This window comes from Chelonia mydas, chromosome 3, assembly GCF_015237465.2.
Source record: "Chelonia mydas isolate rCheMyd1 chromosome 3, rCheMyd1.pri.v2, whole genome shotgun sequence".
NCBI lineage: Eukaryota > Metazoa > Chordata > Testudines > Cheloniidae > Chelonia > Chelonia mydas.
In genome coordinates, this window is record NC_057851.1 from 35,561,878 (window position 1) to 35,587,911 (window position 26,034).

Consider the following 26,034-nt stretch of genomic DNA (forward strand, 5'->3'; position numbering starts at 1 on the left):
TAGGTGCCTAAATCACTTTTGGGCTTAGGCTCCTAAAACACTTATGTACTTTTGAAAATAAACTAAAATTAAGTGCTTCAATCATAATGATCAAGTATCAGTATAGTTACTATAGTTACTGCGATTTCCACAGCATGCATCCGATGAAGACTATTGCCAGCAGGAGAGTGAGTGTGTGTGTGTGTGTGTTGGGGGTGGGGGTGTGAGAAAACCTGGATTTGTGCTGGAAATGGCCCACCTTGATTATCATGCACATTGTAGGGGGAGTGGTCACTTTGGATGAGCTATTACCAGCAGGAGAGTGAGTTTGTGTGAGTATGGGGGTGGGGGAGTGAGAAAACCTGGATTTGTGCTGGAAATGGCCCACTTTGATTTTCATGCAGGTTGTAGGGAGAGTGGTCACTTTGGATAGGCTATTACCAGCAGGAGAGTGAGTTTGTGTGTGTGGTTTTTGAAGGGGGGTGAGGGGGTGAGAGAACCTGGATTTCTGCAGGAAATGGCCCACATTGATTATCATATGCATTGTGAAGACAGTGGTCACTTTGGATGGGCTATTACCAGCAAGAGAGTGAGTTTGTTGGTGGGAGGGCGGAGGGTGAGAAAACCTGGATTTGTGCTGGAAATGGCCCAACTTGATGATCACTTTAGATAAGCTATTACCAGCAGGAGAGTGGGGTGGGAGGAGGCATTGTTTCATGGTGTCTGTGTATAAAATGTCTTGTGCGATTTCCACAGCATGCATCCGATGAAGTGAGCTGTAGCTCACGAAAGCTCATGCTCAAATAAATTGGTTAGTCTCTAAGGTGCCACAAGTCCTCCTTTTCTTTTTTTAAAAAGAAAAGGAGGACTTGTGGCACCTTAGAGACTAACCAATTTATTTGAGCATGAGCTTTCGTGAGCTACAGCTCACTTCATCGGATGTTACTCTATTTGTATAAGCACAGACAGTTCAAAGAGACTTTATACCTTTCTGTTTTGTATGAAAGTTAAAGTAGGAGATCAAACTTTATTCACTACTAGCTATCCATGAATGATACAAGCCAATTTTCAGTCCAGTACTTTGGTGTGCTAAAATCATTCAGCCAATACATGAGAAAGATGCTTTAGACAACATCTGCAGGAGAATGAGGTCAAAAAGGTGAAACAAGCACAAACACTGTTGATTCAGGACTAGGGGAAAAGAGTAATCTGGTGCTCTAGATAGTCTTAACTTATTGAACCAGCTGTCTTCCTGATATGGGAATTAGCCATGTGACAATGACCTTGGCTTGGCCTCATTACAGAGGATAATCTTATAAAGCATCACCACTATCCCTTTACAATTCTTGATCCACAAAGTTAATAGCCATTACTTACAATGTATAGTCCGAAGCAGACATGTACACTTGGCAGTGAATTTTGGGATTTAAGCACATCTCTGAATTGGGGATGGTGTGGAGCCGCATCGCCCTAGAGAATAATCAGGGAGGGTGCTGATAATATGTTCCTGTGAAACTCCACTGTAGCTCAGCTCCCCGAAAATACCCTATCCTCCGGCCTTTATAAACAGAGATCTAACTCATATGAAATTCAAGCAAGTGTAGACATGTTTTAAGTGACTTACCCAAGCCATACAGCACCTGATTTGTCATGGGGATCTATCAGAGGGAACAAGAATAACAGGATGTCCCAAGCTTTGCTATAAAGACACATGCAAGTGAGATATGAAGGAATTTGGAATTGATCCTGAACAATGGCAAATCTTGGCAAGTGATCATAACAAGTGGCGCCATCATCTCCATCAGGTTATCAAAGTCCACGACAGAAGCTGGCTCCTACAGCTTGGCAAGAAAAGAGCCCATAGGAAGCAAGCAGCTCCCAACCAAGATACGTACATTTGCCATAACTGCCAAAGATCATGCAAATAAGAACATAAGAATGGCCATACTGGGTCAGACCAAAGGACCATCTAGCCCAGGTCTCCTGTCTTCCGACAGTGGCCAATGCCAGGTGCCCCAGAGGGAATGAACAGAACAGGTAACCATCAAGTGATCCATGCCCTGTTGCCCATTCCCAGCTTCTGACAAACAGAGACTAGAGACACCATCCCTGTCCATGCTGGCTAATAGCCACTGATAGATCTATCCTCCATGAACTTATCTAGTTCTTTTTTTAACCCTGTTATAGTCTTGGCTTTAACAACATCCTCTGGCGTGGAGTTCCATAGGTTGATTGTGCGTTGTGTGAAAAAATACTTCCTTTTGTTTGTTTTAAATCTTGGATTGGACTATTCAGTCACTTGAGACATTGCAAACCATCTACATCATAGTCTGCAATTCCCACTGTCTCTCGCAGACAAAAGGATGCCAACAACAGTACCAGAGATTGTAACCCAGGGGTTCTTGGTCTCAGTCCCATAATGGGTACAACAATATTCCAGAACAAAGGTAGTTTCTTAGTGTGAAAACTACCTTCCCTAACACAGTAACATTCTCTCTTTCATTTACATTTCACATGTTTGGTAGGGAAAAAATAACCAAAGTCATATTCTTCATCAAAGGCTTTGGGAATAATTTCAAATAATATTTTTTAAAAGTGCTCCATGCTTCTGAAGTACTTATTGTCTCCCTCCACACCTCATTGCTTTTGGAATTTACTCTATGACTGCATTTCAATGCTGTTAAAAGCAGTTATTTTCTATCAAATACATGAGTGTTCTTTTCTCCTTCTTAGAGCACTTCTGAATCCTGTTTTTTCCAAGGTCTACAATCTCTACCCCCCAGAATAAGGACATCTAATTAATCTCTATATTATGATTAATTTAGGCTCTGATCCTTCTCATGACCTATATATGTGCTTAACTTTAAGCACACAAGTATTCTCATGGACTTAATTTAGGTGACTTCTATGGGACCACCATCAAATTCAGATCTAGGCCTGACATAACTCAACTTTTAAGCATTTTTAGATCTCTAGCTTTGTTTAGTGGCCCTTGCTAAAAGAGATATTCCTGTATAAAATACTGCAATGTTTGTTCAAAGTAAGGGGCTATATGATATAATCACTAGATCCCCACCTCACATGCTACTAATAACTGCATCCCATCTTTCCTCCATGCACTTCCCTTGCCCACAATATTTTCTTCTATTGACTCTTTATTAGTATCAATTAAGCTCTAAACTATACAAGATATAAAAAAGAGACAAACCTTGCGCTGAAAACCTTACTGTTCTAAATAACACAAGTGGAGAAGATGAGATGAACTGGGAAGACCAGAGGAAATAACTTGGGAGTAATGTTTTTTAAATGTTCAGTTTGTTCATTACAAATTCTCAAGAACCACTTAACTGTTTCTCAGTGATAATTTGAAAGATGTTAAACCTATTTTTCTCGCTAAATACCAACATGGGTGATTAAATTCTCCTGTCTAATTCCCGCCTCCCATAGTTTCAATTGAACAAGTATTTTTTTTCTTTTTTTTACTTCCCTTCCAAAAATATTCCTTGTGTAGATATGCTAGTTTAGAATGGCTGCTGTAATTATATTTACACCCCAGAGAGTAAAGGGGCCTTGGTGTGAATGAGAATCAGGCTCACTGTCTCTACAGGCTTGTCTATACCGCTCAGGAATGTGCACCAAAGGGGTGTAATTTCTAAAGTACACCAATGTGTTGCACATTAACTGGCCCATTGAGACCCTGCTGCTGTGAACTGAAAATTTCCTATTGCTATGTAATAATAGGGAACTTTTAATTCATGCCAGCAGGGTTTAAACGGGTCAGTTAGTGTGTAACATGTTGGTGCCCTTTAGAAATCATACCCTGCTAGCGCTCATTGCTCTGCCATATAGACAAGCCCGAAGGGTTACTTTGTAAACATATAATTATTATTTCTTTTATTACATAAATTACCAGCCAGCGTCTATTGTGTTTTGCAATAACGAAGATGATTTAGTAATAAATGATCTTAAATAAAACTCCCCACCTGTCCTAGCTGTATCCAGGGATTAATTTCAGAGGCAAACAGTTTCAGAGGAGGTTTCTTCTAGGGCTTGTATGGCATTACAGTCTGTTATTGTAACAGGGAGAGAGAATGTTTAACATGAAAAGAGTGGAAGATTTTGAGAAATAGCCACAAGAAATACATTTGTTCTGGAAAAAGGAGAAAATAGGAAAACTGCTCTAGCATATTGTACATGGCTTATATTGTAAAACTTATCTTTGAAAAAAAGATTATTTCGGTTATACGGTCAAGTTCAATGTCTGCAAGGTAAAATTGCAAAGTGGCCTTTCCAGCGTATTTTCTAATTTGATAGTTCATGGCTCAGTGATCTTTACTCATTCATGATGATCTGTTGCTTTTCCTTTTATTTTACTCCTTCTTTTTCCATTTGGGTTTCCCCACTGATCATATATACAGAACACCTTCTGTTTATACAGCACATTTTATCCCAATAGATTTTAAAGAGGCTACATGTGCATATTGCTGAAATGCAGCCAACTTGAGGATGGAAATAAAGCAACCAATCTGCATCTCAGTTTTACACAGCAGGATTCGTAGGAGGGGAATTGACTAACAATTAACTGATCTCAAAAATAGAATATAGATAAGCAAGTTGTAATTGTAGTACCCACAAACCCGAATTTTTTTCCCAGGGGATTGCCTTAGCACTCATTTTCTTGTGAAAATAGCCATAGGACGGGGTTCTCAAACTAGGGGTCGGGACTCCTCAGGGGGTCACGAGGTTATTACTTGGGGGTGGGGGTTGGAGCTGTCAGCCTCCATCCCAAACTCCGCTTTGCCTCCAGCATTTATAATGTTATTAAATATATGTAAAAGTGTTTTTAATTTATAAGGGGGGTCGCACTCAGAGGCTTGCTATGTGAAAGGGGTCACCAGTACAAAAGTTTGAGAAACACTGCTCTAGAGGCTGAGAAATGACAGAGGAAGGAGAATCTTGGCCAGCAGTTGTGCTCTCTCCAAACAACCACCTATCATAAATGTAGAAAAACCTGTAGCGCACGAATTGGACTCCTCAGCCATCTTAAGTCTCATCAGTGAGAGTCTGTTCCCCTTGGCAGACATCAGCCTCATATTGAGGGATGGCCGATTATACTGGGGGTGCTGAAAGCCGTTGAACAAAATTGTTAACCCTGTATATGAGGGAAACCACTTCAAGCCAGGGGGTGCTGCTGTATCCCGCAGTACCCCTAGTTCCAGCACCCCTGCCATAAGCTCTATTATGACCACAAGTGGCCAGAGCCTTGGTCTCATGTCATCCATATCCCCTCACATCCCATGGTGAATGTAGCTAAGATTCTGTTTTCTATGTACTGTGCCTTTAATTGTAAGAAGTATGTCTGCTGGAGAAAGGATTAGGAAACTTTCAGAATGGACAATCTTACAGAGTGAAGGTTACACTTTCTCTTATGGAGCTTGTGTATTCATTTCATCTTCTGTTGTTGTCTTTGTTAATCTAAAACAAAAGTAACCATTTGGGTTAATGGACAACAAAGAAAATTAATTACAGGGTTTTCCATAACAAAAAAGCAAAGAACAAATATAAAATCTCCATGAGAGAGAAAACACAGCGTGAGATCTCATTCTGTAAGATTCCCCCATCTTGAATCCCCTCATGTCCCTTACCTCTAATAAACTGATATATGGACTCCTGAATTTTAAAGGCGCAGCATGTGACAGATATTGCCACCACATGCAATATCTTTAGGGGAATACCGTATTAACCTTATGAATGTTCTGCGTATTGTTTTGTTCTACTCCATGGGGGAGGGTTACCACAGCTCCTCCAGGAACTAAAAACAGTGGGGGTAATTACTGCCGTACCTGGGACTGCAGACAGTTCCAGATAAGTACCCCTCACTGGGGTAGTTTGCATATTCTGGTTCCAAGCAGTACCAGAAGGTCCAAAGAGACACACAGAGAGGGCCTTCATTTTGATTCAACAACCTGACATGACCTTTTGTTTGAGGGGGGAGTGGAAGCAAATCCTGCAGAATGGCTGGAAGGACTAGAACCTGCCAGCATTTCCATAAGATTGATTGGAGTGGGAGGGGGGAGGGGCTACTGGTAAAGTGTTTTACGTTTTATATGTTTTCTCTGTATGCTTTTGTCCTTACATAAATGTACTCTGCCTTGACAGAGCTGTTTGATTACTTATAAACACTGGCATTCACTGATCATAGCCCTTGAAGAGTAAAAAAAACAGAACAGGGGCTGGACATTAGTCAGACCTGCTGGGATTAACATAGTGAATTGCATGGGAGCTGTAGCCTGAACCCTGGTCAGAAGGGAGACAGGTCCCTCCCTGAAGAGCGGTGACAGAAATAGAGGTATGTCTACATTGCAATTAGAGACCCACGGATGGCCTGTGAGATCTGACTCGGGCTCACAGGACTTGGGCTAAGGGGCAGTTTAATTGCAGTGTAGATGTTCTGGGACTTCCCACCTTGCATGGTCCTAGAGCCCGGGCAGCAGCCCGAGCCCGAACCTGAAACTCTACTCCACAATTAACTAGCTCTGCAACCCCAAACCCCATGATCTCAAATCAGCTGGTATGGACCAGCCGCAGGTTTTTAATTGCAGGATAGACACAGCCCTAGAGGCCTGAGACTTGAGTGAGAATTCTTGGAGCAGACCATGAAGGGGGGTTAAATGTGCAGTTACCCAGAACTGTACCACCGACCATAAAATAAAGAATCATAGCTACCTACATCACAGGTCACATGTTCAAAAATGTGTCGGAGTGAACAGTGCTACAACAACACAAATGCTACAGTTTTGGCCCTGTTGAACAAAATGGGAGTTTTGTCATTGTCGTCAATGGGGCAGGATTTCACACTAAAGTGTTAGTGCTCATTCCATGTTAAGTAGCTCTGCTGAATGAGTTCTGCTTTTATTTAAATAATATGGGAGAAGGATATAGTGGGATAGTTCACTCAGAAATGGTCTTAAATGGGTCAAAGCTCACTGTGACTAGAATAACTCTAAAATGTAACCACGAATCTGATCAAATTTTAGTTTATCATTGTCATGTATTTCCAGTAGTTTCAACTTAAGTTTAAACTTAAGATTTACATTTGAATTTAGACAAATACAGAAGTAGGTATCAGGACTTAATTCAGGTTATTAGTCAGAGCAGCCTCTGTAGCCTGGCACAGTTTAGCTGGTTTAAAAGATGTCTTAGCACTCAATTCCCCTGTGGCTACAAGCACTTCCACAATTTTTAAGGGGTCAGTAGCTCATACATTTGTATCAATACAGTATTTTGCTGCTGCATTTGCAGCTGATCACAAGCCCTGACAAAAATTATAATCACACAGTTAGCTGGGCTAGAAAAAAACTAAAGACACATTCAGAACTACTCTCACTGAAAAATGCCCCTGAAGCAGCTGAGCAATTTGGATTTTTTCTAAAGACAGTAACACAGGATGGCTAAACGCTGAAAATTCTCATCACAGAAAGGGAAATGGTGAACAAGTTAATAATTCTTATAAGGTAATATTCTGTTTTTGTTGTAAAAAGTTGATTTAATTTAAATACTTCCTAGTTGACAAGGGGTGGTTATCATCTTGGTGAGAAATGTCAAAAACTCCCTAAAGCATCATGGTGCACATACACTTTGAGCTGTAACTCTCAGTCTCTCATTTACACAGGCAGCCATAGGATGTTTAATTAGCACAAAGGGTCAGAACCTTTGTTTTACATCTCGGCCAGTTGAACAGTGCCCTCAGTCTTAGTTTATTTGCCTTGACTAATGTTCTGACGCAGTGAGCATGGCAGTGTACATTATTCTATGAGCTCCTAGAAAGAGAGAGAAAAATTAATAAAATAATTTGCTTTCAGTCAAGTCAGTAATTAATCTAGATCTTAGACTTTTAGAGAGAGTGCTTTTCTAAACTAAGGAGGGGTAAATTCTGGTAAGAAATAATGATGAAAGTGGTTCTTATCCAATATTGTTCACTTTGTAGGTCAGTTGCAATCCTCAATGCTTCCTTGATGAGGTCCAACAAATACTAATATTTCCAGGGTCTCCAAAATGCTAATGCCCCCCTTTTTCTTGCAGCCTAATTCTGATTCAGCAATCGTTATAAGCAAAATGATAATATTAGTACTACCCTAATAAAGTATTAATAATTGAGAAACCCTGATTGGGGATCAGGGCCCCATTGTGTTAGGCATGCTGTACACACATAATAAAAAAAACCCCAGTCTCTTCCACAAAGACCTTGCAGACTACTCTTATGATGGGACAACAACAGGTGGAGGAAATGGGTGGGAAGGAAGATGACAATAACTGTGATTAAATGCAGCACACTAAGTGCCTCCCCTTCTTCATGCACCCCACGATCAGCAGGATAAAGTTGTTCTGCAAAGCCACAAGGTGTAAAAATCACGTTTTTTGCATTGCATCCGCTAATAGACCGTGAAACAGCAAGCTGGAGAAAAGGCAGATTTGCTGACTTTTCAGAGTGAGTGCGGTGCTTATGATCGGAACTCCTTTACCTTATATTGCTTGTGCATAAGTTAGCCCAACAGTAGCAATGTCTGAGCTTGTCTGTGTACAATGTGTCTATGGACCTGACATTTATATTTAAATATTCTGTCACATCGTGTGTTAATAGGCTTCACAGGAGTCCATTGAAACACAACCTATTTTTCTGCTTCAGGTGCCTGTCTATCCTGTGCCTTTCTCACCTCCACTGTCTATGGGGTCTGTTTTGATACACGTATAGGTATGATCCATTGTAAAGAGGCACATGGTGGTAACGTGACAATGCTTTCCTAGAAGATAGGCCTTCTTTACTTGCAGTGATATGTAAGCGGAATATCTTCAGCCGCTATTTATACTCTACTGAAATGGGCCTGCTACCTTGTGAGCGGGCAGAAAGCCATCCTTCTAGCGGATGTGGATATTTCTGCTGCCAGTCAGGACCCTATGCATGGTACGGGCAATAGTCCAATCTGGGAATCTTGCTGTTCACTGGGAGCTTCAGTGTTCAACAGTTACGTTGGCACCTCCCCTCCCCCCATCCAGTTCAGAACCAAAGTAAGTTTTGAAAAAATATAAATGACTGAAGCCAAATGTGCTGAGTTTATATCTCCAGTACATTGGGGTGGAAAAATAGTACAGTAAACAGGTCTCAGTTCCCCTTTAGCCTTCCAGTAGAAGCCACACAGATATGTTTAAAGTGGTTTTATTGATGATTTAGCGCCTTGATTCTCATTGGCTTGTGATTAGTATTAAATGTATAAGCATACAAGGCTTGTTTTCGCTTGGAATTTTTCTAAAGAAAAGTCTTAGGGTCGTCATGGTGAAAATGGCATTTGCCATGGAAACACAATAAAAATGTCAAGTGGATTTTATTTTTCCATTGCAATTTTATGATAGTGAACAAATATGAACAAACTTAGTAGTCGCCCTATATTATAGACAACATTATAGACAACATTTGTAAATACAATCTAATGCTCCAATCTTGTTTGAATGTATATCTTTTGTTTTGATTTTATGTTGTGTAAGAAAGAAACCTTCCTACCCCTTAAAGCAGGGGCTCTCAAACTGGGGGTTGGGAGCCCTCAGGGGGTCCTCAGGCGAGTTATTACTTGGGGGGTCGCGAGCTATCAGCCTCCACCCCAAACCCCCCTTTGCCTCCAGCATTTATAATGGTGTTAAATATATAAAAAGTGTTTTTAATTTATAAGGGTCGGGGAGGGTCGCACTCAGAGGCGTGCTATGTGAAAGGGGTCACCAGTACAAAAGTTTGAGAACCATTGCCTTAAAGGAATAATAGGTGTCTCAGAGTACACTATACTGGTCCTTTGCATCACCCCAATATTTTTTGCTGATTTGATGCTCTTCCTTAGCCTCCTTTGCAGCCCAGAGTTTAGCTTGCAGCTCTCAAGTTTCTCAGTGAAATGAATTCATCTGTTTATTTACAAGCACATCAACCCACCCACTTGAAAAATCCCAAATGTCAAAAGTCATGGATTTTTTTTTCATCAAAACCTGAAAATAACAATGTCTAGGGCTCCCATGACACCTATGGCAAAACTGCTAACTTAAACAAAGGCAGCATTTTTGTCATGGGCTTGACAAATGTGTCAAATGTCATGCTTCTTGTCATCCCCAGTCAGCTGGGTTTCCTACCGCTACAGGGTGCAATGTTGACACTGCTGGCCAACTGGAGAGCCTGCTGTGATTAGTCAGTGCTTTCAGCATCATACCTATTGCAGTGCAGTAAGGAAAGTTCATTCTATTTCTTCCCTTTGATTTATAGCAGTATTTAAAGAAATGTCTTATATAGGCTCTGTGCCTTTGACTCAGAAAGGTAACAAGATTACAGAAAATGCAGCAGTCTGTTCTTGCCCTAAAGCTCAGATTAAAAATGAAAGCCAATTAAAGCCATGAGTGGCCACTGATAGTTTTTTCATATTGAATGGCTTTCACAGGGTCCTAAGCCTGAGCTTCAAAATGTGAGCAAAATTTACTGTGACAAATACAAGTCTCTAGCAATGGTGTACCATTCAATACTTTCAAAGAATGCACAATAAACACAGAGTAGGATGCAAGTGAGTGTGCAAAAAAAAGTACTGCTTTCATGAAGGCAACTGAAAAAAGGGATTTTGGCAGGATAAATTGTGTTCCTAACTGAGCTATGTCTAAATGCTAGCATTTAAATCCACAATTAAATGTGGGCACAATTTTATGCAAGGAGGACAGTTTTAAAAACCAGGCCTTTAATATTTCAGTTTCCCATTGGGAAAATGTGGATGATAATGTGTACTTCACAGAGGTGTTAGAAAGAGTAATCAGACAATGTTTGTGACATGCACTACTGAAAACAAGGAGAATTTTACCACTATTTCAGCGGCAGCAGGCTCAGTGCCCTAAAGCTGCGTGTTACTACTTTTATTCCTCCGAACTTTGCCATTAGGTTCCAACAGCCTCACACCCCCAGAGAGCAGGATTCTGTAAAGTGAGCTGTAGCTCACGAAAGCTTATGCTCAAATAAATTGGTTAGTCTCTAAGGTGCCACAAGTCCTCCTTTTCTTTTTGCGAATACAGACTAACATGGCTGCTACTCTGAAACCTGTCATTATGCAAGGCACTGAATTTAGCTGTATGGAGTGGAAATCTATCAACTTCATGAAAAAACTTGTACAGATACAGACAGACATCATCTTCCTTTCCAAATGCAAACAGATGGACATCATACCAAAAGGACTGAAGGTAAAAAATCCATTACAATCTACATACCACACAGACTATGCTGACACTTGTGCCACATGCTCTCAAAGAAACTGCGGAACCACCTGATAAACATCATCTACAGCAAACAGGGAAAGATTAAGAATGAGCTCTCAAAACTGGATACTCTCATAAAAACCCAACCTTCCACACAAACTTCCTTGTGGTTGGACTTTAGGAATGCAGCTGATGAAGTGAGCTGTAGCTCACGAAAGCTTATGCCCAAATAAATTTGTTAGTCTCTAAGGTGCCACAAGTACTCCTTTTCTTTTTGCGAATTCTGTTTAGGAACCCAGGATCTTAAAAGGTCATCTACAGACCAAACTCTTAAACCAGACTCTTAAACCTTAGTCAGTACCTTCACAGGCAGAAGTGAAAGTGGTTTTCTTTTAAAAAGTACTTCACTTGCAAATACACCCTTTATTTCCCCCCATCTTTCAGAGCATTTTTATCTCTAGTGAAATAGTATTTCAACTGAAGTAAATTAGTTAGCTGAAAAATCTTAGGTACCACTGAAATTCCATCTGATGTTCTTTGCAGCACCCAAAGTTGGGATAATGCCTATTCACATTTTCATTACAAAAATATAATAAAGAGACTAGAATATCTAGTGGTTACATTAGACAGAATTACACACTACAGAGGATCAAAAATAGAGAACTTCCTGTCACCTGTTGGCTATATAGAAAGAAAAAGACTGAAGTAAGGAAAGTTTCAAGAGGGAAGAAAAATATGATGGCTTTTCTCGATAAAATAGGTGAAAAAAAAAAGTAAAACTTACCACCGGCAAATTACTATCCAGCTTAATACTGCCAAACCACTGACCATAGTAACTCCTAAAATGATAGAGACTAAAGAGCCTTTAGGAATCCTTCCAGAATCTGAAACATGAAAAAAAAAACATGTTTCATTTGCACCAGAAAAAACAGCAAATTGGTCCCTTCGGGCCTTAAATCCAGACGTAATAATGGTTAGCCAGCAGGTGTGATGTGACTGCTGTGTATCATGCAGATCATAACTGTTTCATTGTTCCTTTGTGATTCCTCCCCTCCTGTCTGTTGTTTCCACCTGTCGTCTCTCATCTTCTACTTAGACTGTAAATTCTTTGGGGCCAGGGAACATGTTATGTGTTTCTTGCCTGCATAATGATGCTAGAGCTTCTGCAATACAAATAAATAATAATACTGTAATACTAAAATGCATAGATTATCCAGTCTATCAAGAAATCAGGCTTATATAGCAAATAGAGTGCCAGATTCTTCACCTCACCCTTACGCAGGTGCGCAATTGGAAGGAAAGGCATAAGGAGCCTTCTATCATTTCTTGCATAGCCTACATCTAGGTAAGTCACAATGGTAGTCCCTGCATTCAGTGGAACACAAGGACTATTCCCTCCCTATTCAAAGCGCCACAAAGCACACAGAGAGAAGGTGGAGAACCAGATGAGTCAAATCCTGAAATCCTTGGTCAGATTTTACTTAGTGCTCTATTAGGTAAAACTCCCACTGAGAAAGGAATTCAACACCCTTGCAGTGTCAAAATCATTACCATCGAGGGCTGTTCATTAGCCTGACATACGTTGTCAGAGAGACAAGGTGAGGTAATACCTTTTATTGAGCCAGCTTCTGTTGGTGGGAGAGACAAACCTCCATGCCACACAGAGACCTGAAGAAAATCTCTGTGTGACTCGACAGCTTGTCTCTCTCACAAACGGACGTTGGCTCAGTAAAAGATATTACCTCACCCACCTTGTCTATCTGCTATCCTGGGGCCAACATGGATAGAAGTACACTGCATACGTTGGCAGACTCAGTTCAGATTCTATATACTTAAAAGACACTATTACTGCTGACCGTCTCAGAAATTTCAGTTAGAGCTGGTTGAAATTTTTCAGTGAAGTATTTTTCCATTGCCAAATGCTGGTTCTTTGAAACCAAAATATGAGTGAATGAGACTCACCCCAGAATAGCCAGTCGCCTGGTGATCAGGGTACTTCTCTTGCATATGGAAGACCAGGGTTCAAGTCCTAGCATGGCCTGATTTGGAGCAGGGACTTGTACCTGAGTTTCCCAATTCCCGGAGGAGTGCCCTAACCACCAGGTGACTGGCTATTCTGGGGTGAGTGTCTCACTCTCCTGTGTTTTTTCACAAAGAATTTCAAAAAGTCTCATTTCATTCAGCATTGGAATGGAAATAATTTTTGAAACTCAAAATTTTTTGTGAAACAGAATTGACATTTTCTGGCCAGTCCTGATTTCAATGGCTGAGAAGCTCTAGAAGTGATCCATTCAGAACACACTTGAGACTTATCAGTTTTGAATATTATTTAGAAGCCTGGCCTCCCAGTGTCCATGCTCTCTCTGCACTAAAGATTTAGTCAATTGGATTATTAATTTAGTATGCATGATTGACAGGGCCAGAAGGGTGGGACTATCCCTTCCCCCAGGCCCTCTCTTGCACATTCCTCATCCTTGTGGGGGTCTATACACCTCATCACGTAGCCCCTTAACCTTCTCTTTGTTAAGCTAAATAGCTTTAGCTCCTTGAGTTTAACACTATAAAGCAAGTGTTCTAATCCTTTAATCATTCTCGTGACTCTTTTCTGAACCCTCTCCAATTTATCAACATCCTTCTTAAATTGTGGGCACCAGAACTAGACACAGTAGTCCAGCAACAGTCACACCCATGCCAAATACAGAGGTAAAATAACCTCTCTACTCTCTACTATTTTAGATTCCCCTGGTTATGCATCCCAGGATCACATTAGCTCTTTTGGCCACATCACACTGGGAGCTGTTATTCAGCTGATTATCCCCAGAATCAAAGATCTTCAAAGAGTAAGGTATAAAACCCCATAAGGCACAGAAATGTTCTAGTGAGATTTCTTCATGACCCCAGAGGAATTATGAATTTAATCCCACAACGAAAGCAAAACTCAGCTGAATTTCAAATAAGAAATTCATGGGAAAATTGGCAATTTCAGATCAGCATAAAACATTCACAATACTGAAAAAAATGTAACTTGTCTAGCTGTGTGTCCATCAAAGATATACCATTCGGATATATCTCTAATTCAGATAGATGATATTTGGATAAGAGAAAAAACAGGCAAAATCTTATCCTGCACAAAATTCTGCCCCTTATTCTGTTATACACCCCAATATGCTGCTGCCATTGGATGGCACTCTCTTCATTATATTTCACTCCTTTCCTTCTAAAATATTCCCCCATAGTTTCCATTGTATGAATTTTTACAAGGGGAGTTCATGAAAGAGGGGTTTTCATGGCATTATAATATATATTTGTAAAAGTAGTCCACATTATACCACTCACTAGTAGCACTGACAATTTAGAGAGATTTAATTTAAAGCATCCAGGAGATTTAGGAGTCACACGTCCCTTTAATACTTTGAAAATCTCCTTGTAAATGACTTACCCATGGGCCACTAAACATTCCTTCTTTTATTGGTTCAAAGGGGTTTCTTCCTACCTTTTTGTACAGTTTATCTCCTATTCCAGTCATCATTTTTGTAAAGCATGACTAAATACCACTGAGTCACTTCCTTAAGCTGAGGCCATGACAATGAAGAAAGCAGAACTCATAAGCCAAAGATTAGCAACAAATCAGTGTTACAGTATTTATCATTGTTCTGAATGGAGAGGTGTGGGCTGAACATTTCAACAATTTAACTCCTTAACTTCCCCAATCAAGTTTCCTGGTACAGGTTTGTGACTGAGTGAGAAATGTTTCCAACTTCAGAAAAGAAAGCCTTGGGTCTAATGATGAATCCTACCCATAAAAAGGGAGTGAAGGTGTTATATGAATATACAGCATAGAATAGTTAACATTACTAGAGCTCTTCAAATTTTTAAGAAGATTGAAGTGCTCTCTCAATTTTAAATCACTCTAAACTGCACAAGGCCCAAATTCCAATCACTTCCAAATTCCACCTGCTTATCTATGATAATCAGCTTGTTGGTTTAGAGAGGAGATGGGTTGCATTCTCACAGAGGTTCACAAACTCATTACAAATTTATCAGGAAACTTGGAGTTTGAAAAAATGCTATTCTAATAAAAATTATGAAATCAACACCACCAAAAAAACAACCAACAACCTGGATGATACTGAAAAGCAATACAGAAAAATCACAGGTTAAGTCTATTATTTTGCATATTGGATAAAAACTGCATCTTTTCTGACCACAGATGGCTGTTGAGGACAGTAATCTATTGTCAATTAATGATAATGGTTCAAATGTAAATTTTTGCATTTTATTCAAAAGACCTCAAAGCGTTTTACAAATTTAACCCACCTCTGGGATCAGGGAGCTCTTTAACAGTACACAGGAATACTGTACACCTTTTACTTAGTTCAAACTGCATGAGCAACGATAAGTAGGCAGAGTATAATTATCCACATAGGAGTTTGGCTAAGACCCTATAGATACCACCCATTATCCTTGTGGAAAGTGCCAAAGAATCTTTAATCACTGCAAGTGATCAATACCTTAGTTTTACATGGACGCCAAAAGGTTGGACCTCCAGGAACACAGTACCTTCAAAAATAGTGCTGGAACATGGGTTTAGCACAAATTCATAAAGAAGTGTGAGCCTAGGAGGTTTCCTCTTCAGATATTGACCTGACTACACAGTAATTAGCTAATGAAACCTGATGAGATCACAGCCCAAGTGTGGAATGCCTGCAGTTTAATTCTTGGATCTAGGGAGAGAGATTGTGTTCTTCTTAAAAAGTCGGTCAATAAAGATTAAATCCAAAGGCTAATTTCTGTTGATTTATAGTAAACAGAAAAAAACAGCTGTTGCTTGATTGGCCAAAGTGAATCTGAGGTATTACTCAATCTCAAAAACATTTATGGTAGTTATACTATAAAGCAATTCAGATTATTCAGCAAGATGGGGCATGAGAGAGAGACATGAGCCTGCTGACCAGGGAATTTATTATCGAATGAGGTTTTATTCTACAGTTTTGAACTTGAACCATGACAGTAGTCAATATCCCTGGACTCCAGTGATTATTAGTACATTCATTGTTCATAAGCTTCAGCAAAAGAATCAGACTTAAAAAAAAAATAAATGTAGAATCAGGAATAGAGGGGCAGAGCTCAGATTACAACTCCCCCCCGCCCCCCATATACAGAGAGCTAGATTGTAGCATTTATCTCACATCCCTGTATAGAGGAACATGGAGCTGTTCTGCCCCAGGATGGGAGCCAGGATTCACATAGGCATGGGGTTGGCAATTTGTTCCACCCACCCAGGTTACTCTCCACTCATGCGCCAGCCCTGCTTCATGGACCAGTACAGAGAGGGAATGGAGTCATGTCCTCTGTCCCAACATGGTGACCCAATCCTGGAGGGCAGCAGGAGCAAGCAGTCCCTGTGTTCTCCAGAGCACAGGAAACACTACTTTGGGAATCATAGAATCATAGAATCATAGAATATCAGGGTTGGAAGGGACCTCAGGAGGTCATCTAGTCCAACCCCCTGCTCAAAGCAGGACCAATCCCCAATCAAATCATCCCAGCCAAGGCTTTGTCAAGCCTGACCTTAAAAACTTCCAAGAAAGGAGATTCTACCACCTCCCTAGGTAACGCATTCCAGTGTTTCACCACCCTCTTAGTGAAAAAGTTTTTCCTAATATCCAACCTAAACCTCCCCCACTGCAACTTGAGACCATTACTCCTTGTCCTGTCCTCTTCTACCACTGAGAATAGTCTAGAACCATCCTCTCTGGAACCACCTCTCAGGTAGTTGAAAGCAGCTATCAAATCCCCCCTCATTCTTCTCTTCCGTAGACTAAACAATCCCAGTTCCCTCAGCCTCTCCTCATAAGTCATATGTTCCAGACCCCTAATCATTTTTGTTGCCCTTCGCTGGACTCTCTCCAATTTATCCACGTCCTTCTTGTAGTGTGGGGCCCAAAACTGGACACAGTACTCCAGATGAGGCCTCACCAATGTCGAATAGAGGGGAACGATCACGTCCCTCGATCTGCTGGCAATGCCCCTACTTATACATCCCAAAATGCCATTGGCCTTCTTGGCAACAAGGGCACACTGCTGACTCATATCCAGCTTCTCGTCCACTGTAACCCCTAGGTCCTTTTCCGCAGAACTGCTGCCTAGCCATTCGGTCCCTAGTCTGTAGCTGTGCATTGGGTTCTTCCGTCCTAAGTGCAGGACCCTGCACTTATCCTTATTGAACCGCATCAGGTTTCTTTTGGCCCAATCCTCCAATTTGTCTAGGTCCCTCTGTATCCTATCCCTGCCCTCCAGCGTATCTACCACTCCTCCCAGTTTAGTATCATCCGCAAATTTGCTGAGAGTGCAATCCACACCATCCTCCAGATCATTTATGAAGATATTAAACAAAACCGGCCCCAGGACCGACCCCTGGGGCACTCCACTTGACACCGGCTGCCAACTAGACATGGAGCCATTGATCACTACCTGTTGAACCCGACAATCTAGCCAACTTTCTACCCACCTTATAGTGCATTCATCCAGCCCATACTTCTTTAACTTGCTGACAAGAATACTGTGGGAGACCGTGTCAAAAGCTTTGCTAAAGTCAAGAAACAATACATCCACTGCTTTCCCTTCATCCACAGAATCAGTAATCTCATCATAGAAGGCTATTAGATTAGTCAGGCATGACCTACCCTTGGTGAATCCATGCTGACTGTTCCTGATCACTTTCCTCTCGTGTAAGTGCTTCAGGATTGATTCCTTGAGGACCTGCTCCATGATTTTTCCAGGGACTGAGGTGAGGCTGACTGGCCTGTAGTTCCCAGGATCCTCCTTCTTCCCTTTTTTAAAGATTGGCACTACATTAGCCTTTTTCCAGTCATCTGGGACTTCCCCCGTTCGCCACGAGTTTTCAAAGATAATGGCCAATGGCTCTGCAATCACATCCGCCAATTCCTTTAGCACTCTCGGATGCAACTCGTCCGGCCCCATAGACTTGTGCACGTCCAGCTTTTCTAAATGGTCCCTAACCACCTCTTTCTCCACAGAGGGCTGGCCATCTACTCCCCATGTTGTGATGCCCAGCGCAGCAGTCTGGGAGCTGTCCTTGTTAGTGAAGACAGAGGCAAAAAAAGCATTGAGCACATTAGCTTTTTCCACATCCTCTGTCACTAGGTTGCCTCCCTCATTCAGTAAGGGGCCCACACTTTCCTTGGCTTTCTTCTTGTTGCCAACATACCTGAAGAAACCCTTCTTGTTACTCTTGACATCTCTTGCTAGCTGCAGCTCCAGGTGCGATTTGGCCCTCCTGATTTCATTCCTACATGCCCGAGCAATATTTTTATACTCTTCCCTGGTCATATGTCCAACCTTCCACTTCTTGTAAGCTTCTTTTTTATGTTTAAGATCCGCTAGGATTTCACCGTTAAGCCAAGCTGGTCGCCTGCCATATTTACTATTCTTTCGACTCATCGGGATGGTTTGTCCCTGTAACCTCAACAGGGATTCCTTGAAATACAGCCAGCTCTCCTGGACTCCTTTCCCCTTCATGTTAGTCCCCCAGGGGATCCTACCCCTCCGCTCCCTGAGGGAGTCGAAGTCTGCTTTCCTGAAGTCCAGGGTCCGTATCCTGCTGCTTACCTTTCTTCCCTGCGTCAGGATCCTGAACTCAACCAACTCATGGTCACTGCCTCCCAGATTCCCGTCCACTTTTGCTTCCCCCACTAATTCTTCCCTGTTTATGAGCAGCAGGTCAAGAAAAGCTCCCCCCCTAGTTGGCTCATCTAGCACTTGCACCAGGAAATTGTCCCCTACGCTTTCCAAAAACTTCCTGGATTGTCTATGCACCGCTGTATTGCTCTCCCAGCAAATATCAGGAAAATTAAAGTCACCCATGAGAACCAGGGCATGCGATCTAGTAGCTTCTGCAAGTTGCCGGAAGAAAGCCTCATCCACCTCATCCCCCTGGTTCGGTGGTCTATAGCAGACTCCCACCACTACATCACTCTTGTTGCTCACATTTCTAAACTTAATCCATAGACACTCAGGTTTTTCTGCAGTTTCATACCGGAGCTCTGAGCAGTCATACTGCTCCCTTACATACAGTGCTACTCCACCATCTTTTCTGCCCTGCCTGTCCTTCCTGAACAGTTTATAACCATCCATGACAGTACTCCAGTCATGTGAGTTATCCCACCAAGTCTCTGTTATTCCAATGACATCATAACTCTTTGACATCACCAGGACCTCCAGTTCTCCCTGCTTGTTTCCAAGGCTTTGTGCATTTGTATACAAGCACTTGAGATAACCTGCTGATCGCCCCTCCTTCTCAGTATGAGGCAGGAGCCCGCCCCTCACAGACGTTCCTGCCTGTGTTTCCTCCCGGTATCCCGCTTTCCCACTTACCTCAGGGCTTTGGTCTCCTTCCCCCGGTGAACCTAGGGAGCGCAAGATCGGGGAAGTTTCTTGCACAGGCTCATCTGTCTGTGCCTTGAGTGTATTGCTCTGCCTCCAAGGCCTTTTCATAGAGCTTCCCAGGGTCCCTCTGAGTTCCTGACTGGGTCTTCAGCCCCCAGCCCTGCTTCATTGCTCCACACTGTTGTGCATCCAGGTGACCTCTGGAGAGGCAGTTCACTCTCTGCTCTTAGAAAGCAGGTAGGATTTCTGAACCCTCTCATATCCGGTTATACAACAAACCAGAACAGAGTTAAATAATATTTTCATATCCTTGTGCGGGGTTGAGACATCTACACTCTCTCTTCTGGAAACTGCTAGTTCAACAGCACCATAAACATATAATGCACTTTACAAACAAATGAAAGGCAAAGCCCAAGGCTGTTGCAATCAGTTAAACAAAGATGTACATTGGATGGCAGCTCAACAGCAAGGGGGTGGGGACATTACCGGTGAGGACTGCAGCACTGGATGGTTCCATGGAAGATATTTAAGTTGGAATTTGAAAGAGAAATGTCTAGTGGTGTCACTTTGAGGTATGGTTAGGATGAATGCATTAGCAAGGGTGGGTTAAGAGGTGTATAATTGTTAGAAAAATGGGAGGTCGTTAGAACAGTGATTCTTTTTTTAATTTTGCAGGTCCGGTTCTTAAGCTATATCCTGTTGTGTACCCCCTCCCTTCTCTATCCTTTCAGTCCTATACCTTACCTGTGACAGCTACACTATGTAGTTACACAGTAAAGCATGACAGTGTTGCACATACAAGATGAAAATAAACTTACTTCGAGTGAGTATGGCTGGCTGACTATGCCCCCGCTCCCTTTTCTGTACCTATACTGTTTATTTTTTCTCCCTGGGGCTAGGACTTTGCATATATGTGTATCAAATCTTCCCCTTGTTGCTGCAGACTCTACTGATCGAATCTGTCTGAGTTAATCTGAAATTTAGTTTTACCTCTCTGGATCTGGAGTAGTCCACAAATTTTCCCGTGACTGAATTTAAAGGAACACGCAGCAAAGACAGACAACAAGCATCTGCACAGCATACAGAATGATGTCTTTTTTCCCAATTCTGTAGGTTAAAAAAAATCTGGGAACCCTGTATGAGTTCTTGCATATGACACAACCAATGGTATGTGTTACTCCTTGCAGACTGATATATGCTTCAACACTATGAAAGAAGCAATTCTATGGACCACCTCGAAGTGCTCTAAGAAACATTAATGGTCCCAAACCACAGTTTGACAAGCATCAATAAGTGGTTTGCTGTTTGCAAGGAAACAATATATGGCATGACTCTACTGGGGTATTATTAGCTGACATTCTCATTGTGCAGTTCAAAGTAATGTCCCACTGGCTTCAGGGTTCCATAACTGAGGTTTGCAGTGAAATGGGAGACTAAAACTGTACATTCAATGAGATTCAAAGCCCATCAATAATGTTACAAAATACACCATTGCTTTAAAAAAAGAAAATGTTTTGAAGCAGATAGAGTGCTAAATATAGAGAGAAACTGGAGTTTGGAAGAATACATCACATTATGTTTACATCCAAAAGAGTCTGAATGTCCCTTTTTTCCTGGAGGTTCATAACAATGAATTGGGATAACCAACTCCTAAGTTTCATTTTGTAAATGTGAATTAGCCCTGTCACCTGCCTATCCTTCCAGCCTGGAGCTGTGCTGGCACTTTGGGGAGCTCGTCCTTCTCCTTTCACCCTCAGAAGGACTGACTTTCTATAGTGATCTATGAGTTCTAAAGGTGGGCAAGCCACGAAACTAGACAAATAGACATTTCTAAAAAGAAAAATCCAGGGGCTCCACAGTGTTCCCTCTAATTTTTTTCCATCCATGTGCAGAATGAATTTTGTTATGTGCACTATATCGAGGGAATGTGCGGATGGGTGCCACCAGTAGAAATGAAAAACCTAGATATAATATATATTTTTTAAAAGTTACCGTAGGGATAATTACTCCAGCCAGGAGAGATTAGGCATTTTAGAACTCACTACTCAAAGAATTAAATTTAAGCCTAAGAGAGAAATAAAAAATATGAAATGCATAGTCCAGTCAAAAAACTAAAATAACATACTTTGAAAGAAATATCAAGAAGTAACAAACAACAACACAAGTATGCGTTGGGAGCTGAGTGTGAAACACACTCAAGTTGGGGTTGGACTGGATAGCTTCCTGGGGTCCCTTCCAACCCTGGTGTTCTGTGATTCTGTGATTCTGTGACAGTGTGTGTGTGTGTGACAGAGACACACACCATGTGTGTGTGTGTATGAGAGAGACAGAGACACACACCGTGTGTGTGTGACAGAGAGAGACGTGTGTTGCCCCTTTAAATACGCTGACGCCACTTAAAGTACACTGCCCTTTTAAGTAGCCCTCAGCTCTTGACCATGGCAGGATTCTGCCAGAAGGATGGAGCAGTTGTGGAAGTACAAGTCATCTGGTGAGGGGCACTTGGCCAGCCAGTGCAGCTTCAAAAATGAATAGCACTGACTCATGCAGCAGCATGCGCTAAGTCCATGCATCCCTGGAGCACACTCTGCCAGCAGAGATTATATGGATCTCCTGTTTCAAATTAAATCTACCTTTCCCAGCAGAAGCTCCAGGGGAAGATGGCAATGCAATGATGGAGATGCAGACCTCCTCACTGGAACAGGGGTAGCAATTCACATCCTTATGCACCAGCAAGGCTAAATTGAGCCCATCTCACTGGCCAACAGGAAATGGTTTAACGGCCTCAGGTCAATACACAGGTGGGTAAATCACATAAACTACTCCTGTCATTTGTCTGAGCATAGAGGGCTAGGATTGAATGGGCTAGAAAGACTGTATGGAGATTGACTATTGTATGGCCTGTTTATACGAGAAATCAGACTAATCATAATGGTCATTTCTGGCTTTAAAATCTGTGAATCTATTGAACCTCTCTATCAATGCATGAGGTATTCCCTCTGTGAAAAGCTTGAAGCTTTCTTTGCTTATCTCGCTCCACAGCTCAGGTTAGAAGAGGGAGTTAGCATCCTGAATTTTGTTCAAACAATGAGAGAAAATGATCTAACACAGTGAGTGTGTTTTCTAAACACCGACCAAGAGAAATCTAGAATATACAGGCATTTATTCAAGTTTCCATAGGCTTAACACTAACTACATGCAAGTATTTTGCTACAACCCATGGATAATTATTATTACTATTGCATCTCTTCTCTTAAAGGGAAGTTTGTGTATTCTAAAGCTCATGTTGCTCTTAAAAACTTTCCACTTTAACTTTGATGACTTGATAGTGTTACCTCATTAATATCAGTATTCCTTATCTAGTATCCGACCCTGGTAGGTAGTAGTCAAATACTATCTTGGGGCATAACTAAGGAATAGTGCAAATGCTGAGGTTTAGACTGTAAATTTGAAGGGTGACAGCTGTGTGTATATATTCAATACTCTGACTTTGCCTGAGAAAATCTGATTGTATCTTTATAGGTCTGATTGTTTAAATTCTCTCTCTCTCTCTGTGTATGTGTATACATATATATATTTAATTTAATCTGTTAACAACGTATTTTGTATAACAAATCATGTTGTTTACAATTTGCACATTCAGACCACTGGAACAGTTTTAATGGACGGAGGGATCATTACATTACCTAAGCACGTTCTTCCATCTTCTCCCAGTTCGTAAGGATCCATGCAGAGACACTGGTAGCCGCCTATGGTGTTAATGCATTTAGCAGATGTGTGGCAAGATAGATTAATTTGGTTTTCACATTCATTGATGTCTATAAAGTGGAAACACATTGATAACAGAAAGGCAGAAACTAAGAGCCTCATTCACTACATTCTTGTACACATCAACGGTCTGTAACAGGTATTCCAAAGAGAAGGATATTTGTGCACTAAAAATGAAATACATATCAATAATTTCAATTTTACTCCTTTCTTATATGCGGGCAAAATTGTAAAGCAATTATGTGTAACTTTTTACTGTTGGAAATGACCAAAAAAAAAGAGAGAGAGAAGAGTAATTAGTGCAGCCATTAAATAATTTGTGGTGGTTTACTAAAAGTTAAGCTACGGACCTTTCCAAGTTATAAACGGCAAGTTATTGAATTTCTGAAAGCACCGTGCATAACATTAGATGATCTTGCACACACACACACATTCACCACCAAACTTCTTGGTGCTTTCAATTTTCCTGTGAACCTTCCCCTAGGGTACAGCGCTATCAGGCGTATACTCTTGCCGTTACACCCCCCTTTTAGCCCAGAAATGTGTATAATTTTGAAACCATCTTCAGAAATGCCTTGTTGATTTAATTACTTGATTTATTCTTAACTTACGGTACTATATTTAAAGACTCGAAACACACTGCCCAGACAGGCATGTAACAAAGTTAGAGCTTCCTACTGTAAAACTCAAGTAGTATCTGCATTAAGAGGGTTTTGATGGTTTTCTTTTAATAAATGCAGTGTTTATTATACTGCTTGTTTTCCTATAGCAGATATACAGTCTTTTGTTGACATTACTTAACACATTAACAAAAACTAGGACAAGAAATGAGTCATTCATGTAATTTAGTCATTCAGTTTGCCGCCAGAACATTAATCTATTGAAAAAGAATTATTATAATTCATTTAACAGCTTTATTTCTTTATATGGTATTTATGTGGGTGGAACTCAATGGATAAGTAGGATTTGAATAAAGGAGAAAGCTGCAAATTTCATTTGATTTTTCTATATATGGCATACAATTAAAGTAAAAAGCTTTTTATTCCACTGCCCTAGACATGCTGATAAACAGACTTATTGAGGATCAACTATAGCACTTGCATTCAAATGAATTTGCCACCATCCATTAAGTATTCCTAAATATGGCCTTTTTCAGGGTTCATTTTCTTGAGTGTTCTCATGAAGTCTGAACCGTTTGAGTCTATATAAACTCACAAAGATGAGCACACAGAGGGTGTGGAATCCTGCATAAAGTAAACTCACATATAGTGAAATTCCATTAATGCAATGTTTGCAATGCTCCCTCTTTTCTCTCTCTCTCCCCGTTTCCTTCCCCTCAAAGGAAAAAGGTGGGGGTGGGGGGAAGGGGAGAAATGGGAAGAAGAAGGTAGATAAACAAAAGCCTGCCCCTGAAAATGTTAATAAACATTCATTAAAATTGCTGAATGAACAAGAAAAAATATCTTTACCATTTTTCAGTCACGGTATGTTTCAAGTTTCAATAGTTATAGCACTTCAGTAAACCTGTTGGGGGCTTATTATTATTAAAACAAAAAATGTTTGCCTTTTTGTTTTAAGATCAAAATTCCTATGTTTGTAGCTCTTGCCTCACTAACTGGCTGGCTGGATAGGCTACTGGTGCTGTACTAGTCATGTAGGGGAGAGTTTCCACTGAAACAGCACCAGAAAACTGCCTGGAACGGTCCCTAGCTGTTATTATGATTCTGGCTGTAGAAAGAGGGAATGTACATCTCTCACTTCTTTCCCCTTATGAGATTCCCACCGGGAGCTACAGAGCTTCATGCTAGTTTGATAGTTCATTTTTACTAGTTAGTTTCCTTTGGTATCATTTGCATAAGCCCAGTTGCTGGATCAGGACTGGAGGAGTCTGAGATTCTGCAGCTGGGAAGGGAAGTGTGAAGAAGCTGTGGAGTCCCATCAATACCACCTCAGGTGGTTAGCTATCTTTTCACCATATACAACAGCTTCTGTGGCTGTCAGAGCATGGAAAGGGAAAGGAGTTTTGAAATATTTTATTTTTTAACAGGAAATAATAAGAAATTTTTATTTTTGGTGAATCGTATTAGTCTTGGTCATTACAGTCAGATGTGTGAATACAGATACCTATACAGACTGGTGGTTGAAAATTCCATCCTCTGCTTGTACAGGTTAATTGTTCTTCTCCTTGGAGTTCGTACCCATGTTGACATGAGTAAATCACCATGGATTTTCCAAATTCTGAACAATATAGAAAGTTTCCATTTGCTACTCCCTCTGGGAATCCACAGGTTTCCTCTAGAAATATAAAAAGGACACATTATGAGTTAAAGATACATTTCAGCTTTACTAGTTTTATCTCTCGCACATCACTCTCCATGTCTACTCTATGTTGACTTTAGTGGGACTACTCATGTGCCTCAAGTTAAGCAGGAGCTTTTAAGGACCTCAGTGCAGTATTTAGGATATCAGTATGTGGTGACTCTTGTTAAATGTTGACTTTTTAATGGTGAGTACTGTACAGTTATTACCTATATTAACTATCTATGGTACTTATGTGGCCCTTATTACTGCAGTGCCTCACAATCACTAATGTATTTATGTTCAAAACATCCC

At 41.0% G+C, this 26,034-nt stretch overlaps 1 protein-coding gene across 1 annotated transcript in view; it reads right to left on the bottom strand.

Moving 5' to 3' along the window:
* Nucleotides 1–11,573: 11,573 nt before the first annotated feature.
* The window catches only part of TPO (thyroid peroxidase), a 66,963-nt gene continuing 52,502 nt past the window's right edge, over nucleotides 11,574–26,034 (bottom strand). The window contains exons 12-14 of the mRNA XM_007055654.3: nucleotides 25,546–25,716; nucleotides 23,340–23,471; nucleotides 11,574–12,128 (exon numbers count right to left, since the gene is read on the bottom strand). Of these exons, the coding sequence (XP_007055716.3) occupies nucleotides 12,025–12,128; nucleotides 23,340–23,471; nucleotides 25,546–25,716 (407 nt within the window). The 3' untranslated portion in view covers nucleotides 11,574–12,024. The remainder of the gene's footprint in view (nucleotides 12,129–23,339; nucleotides 23,472–25,545; nucleotides 25,717–26,034) is intronic.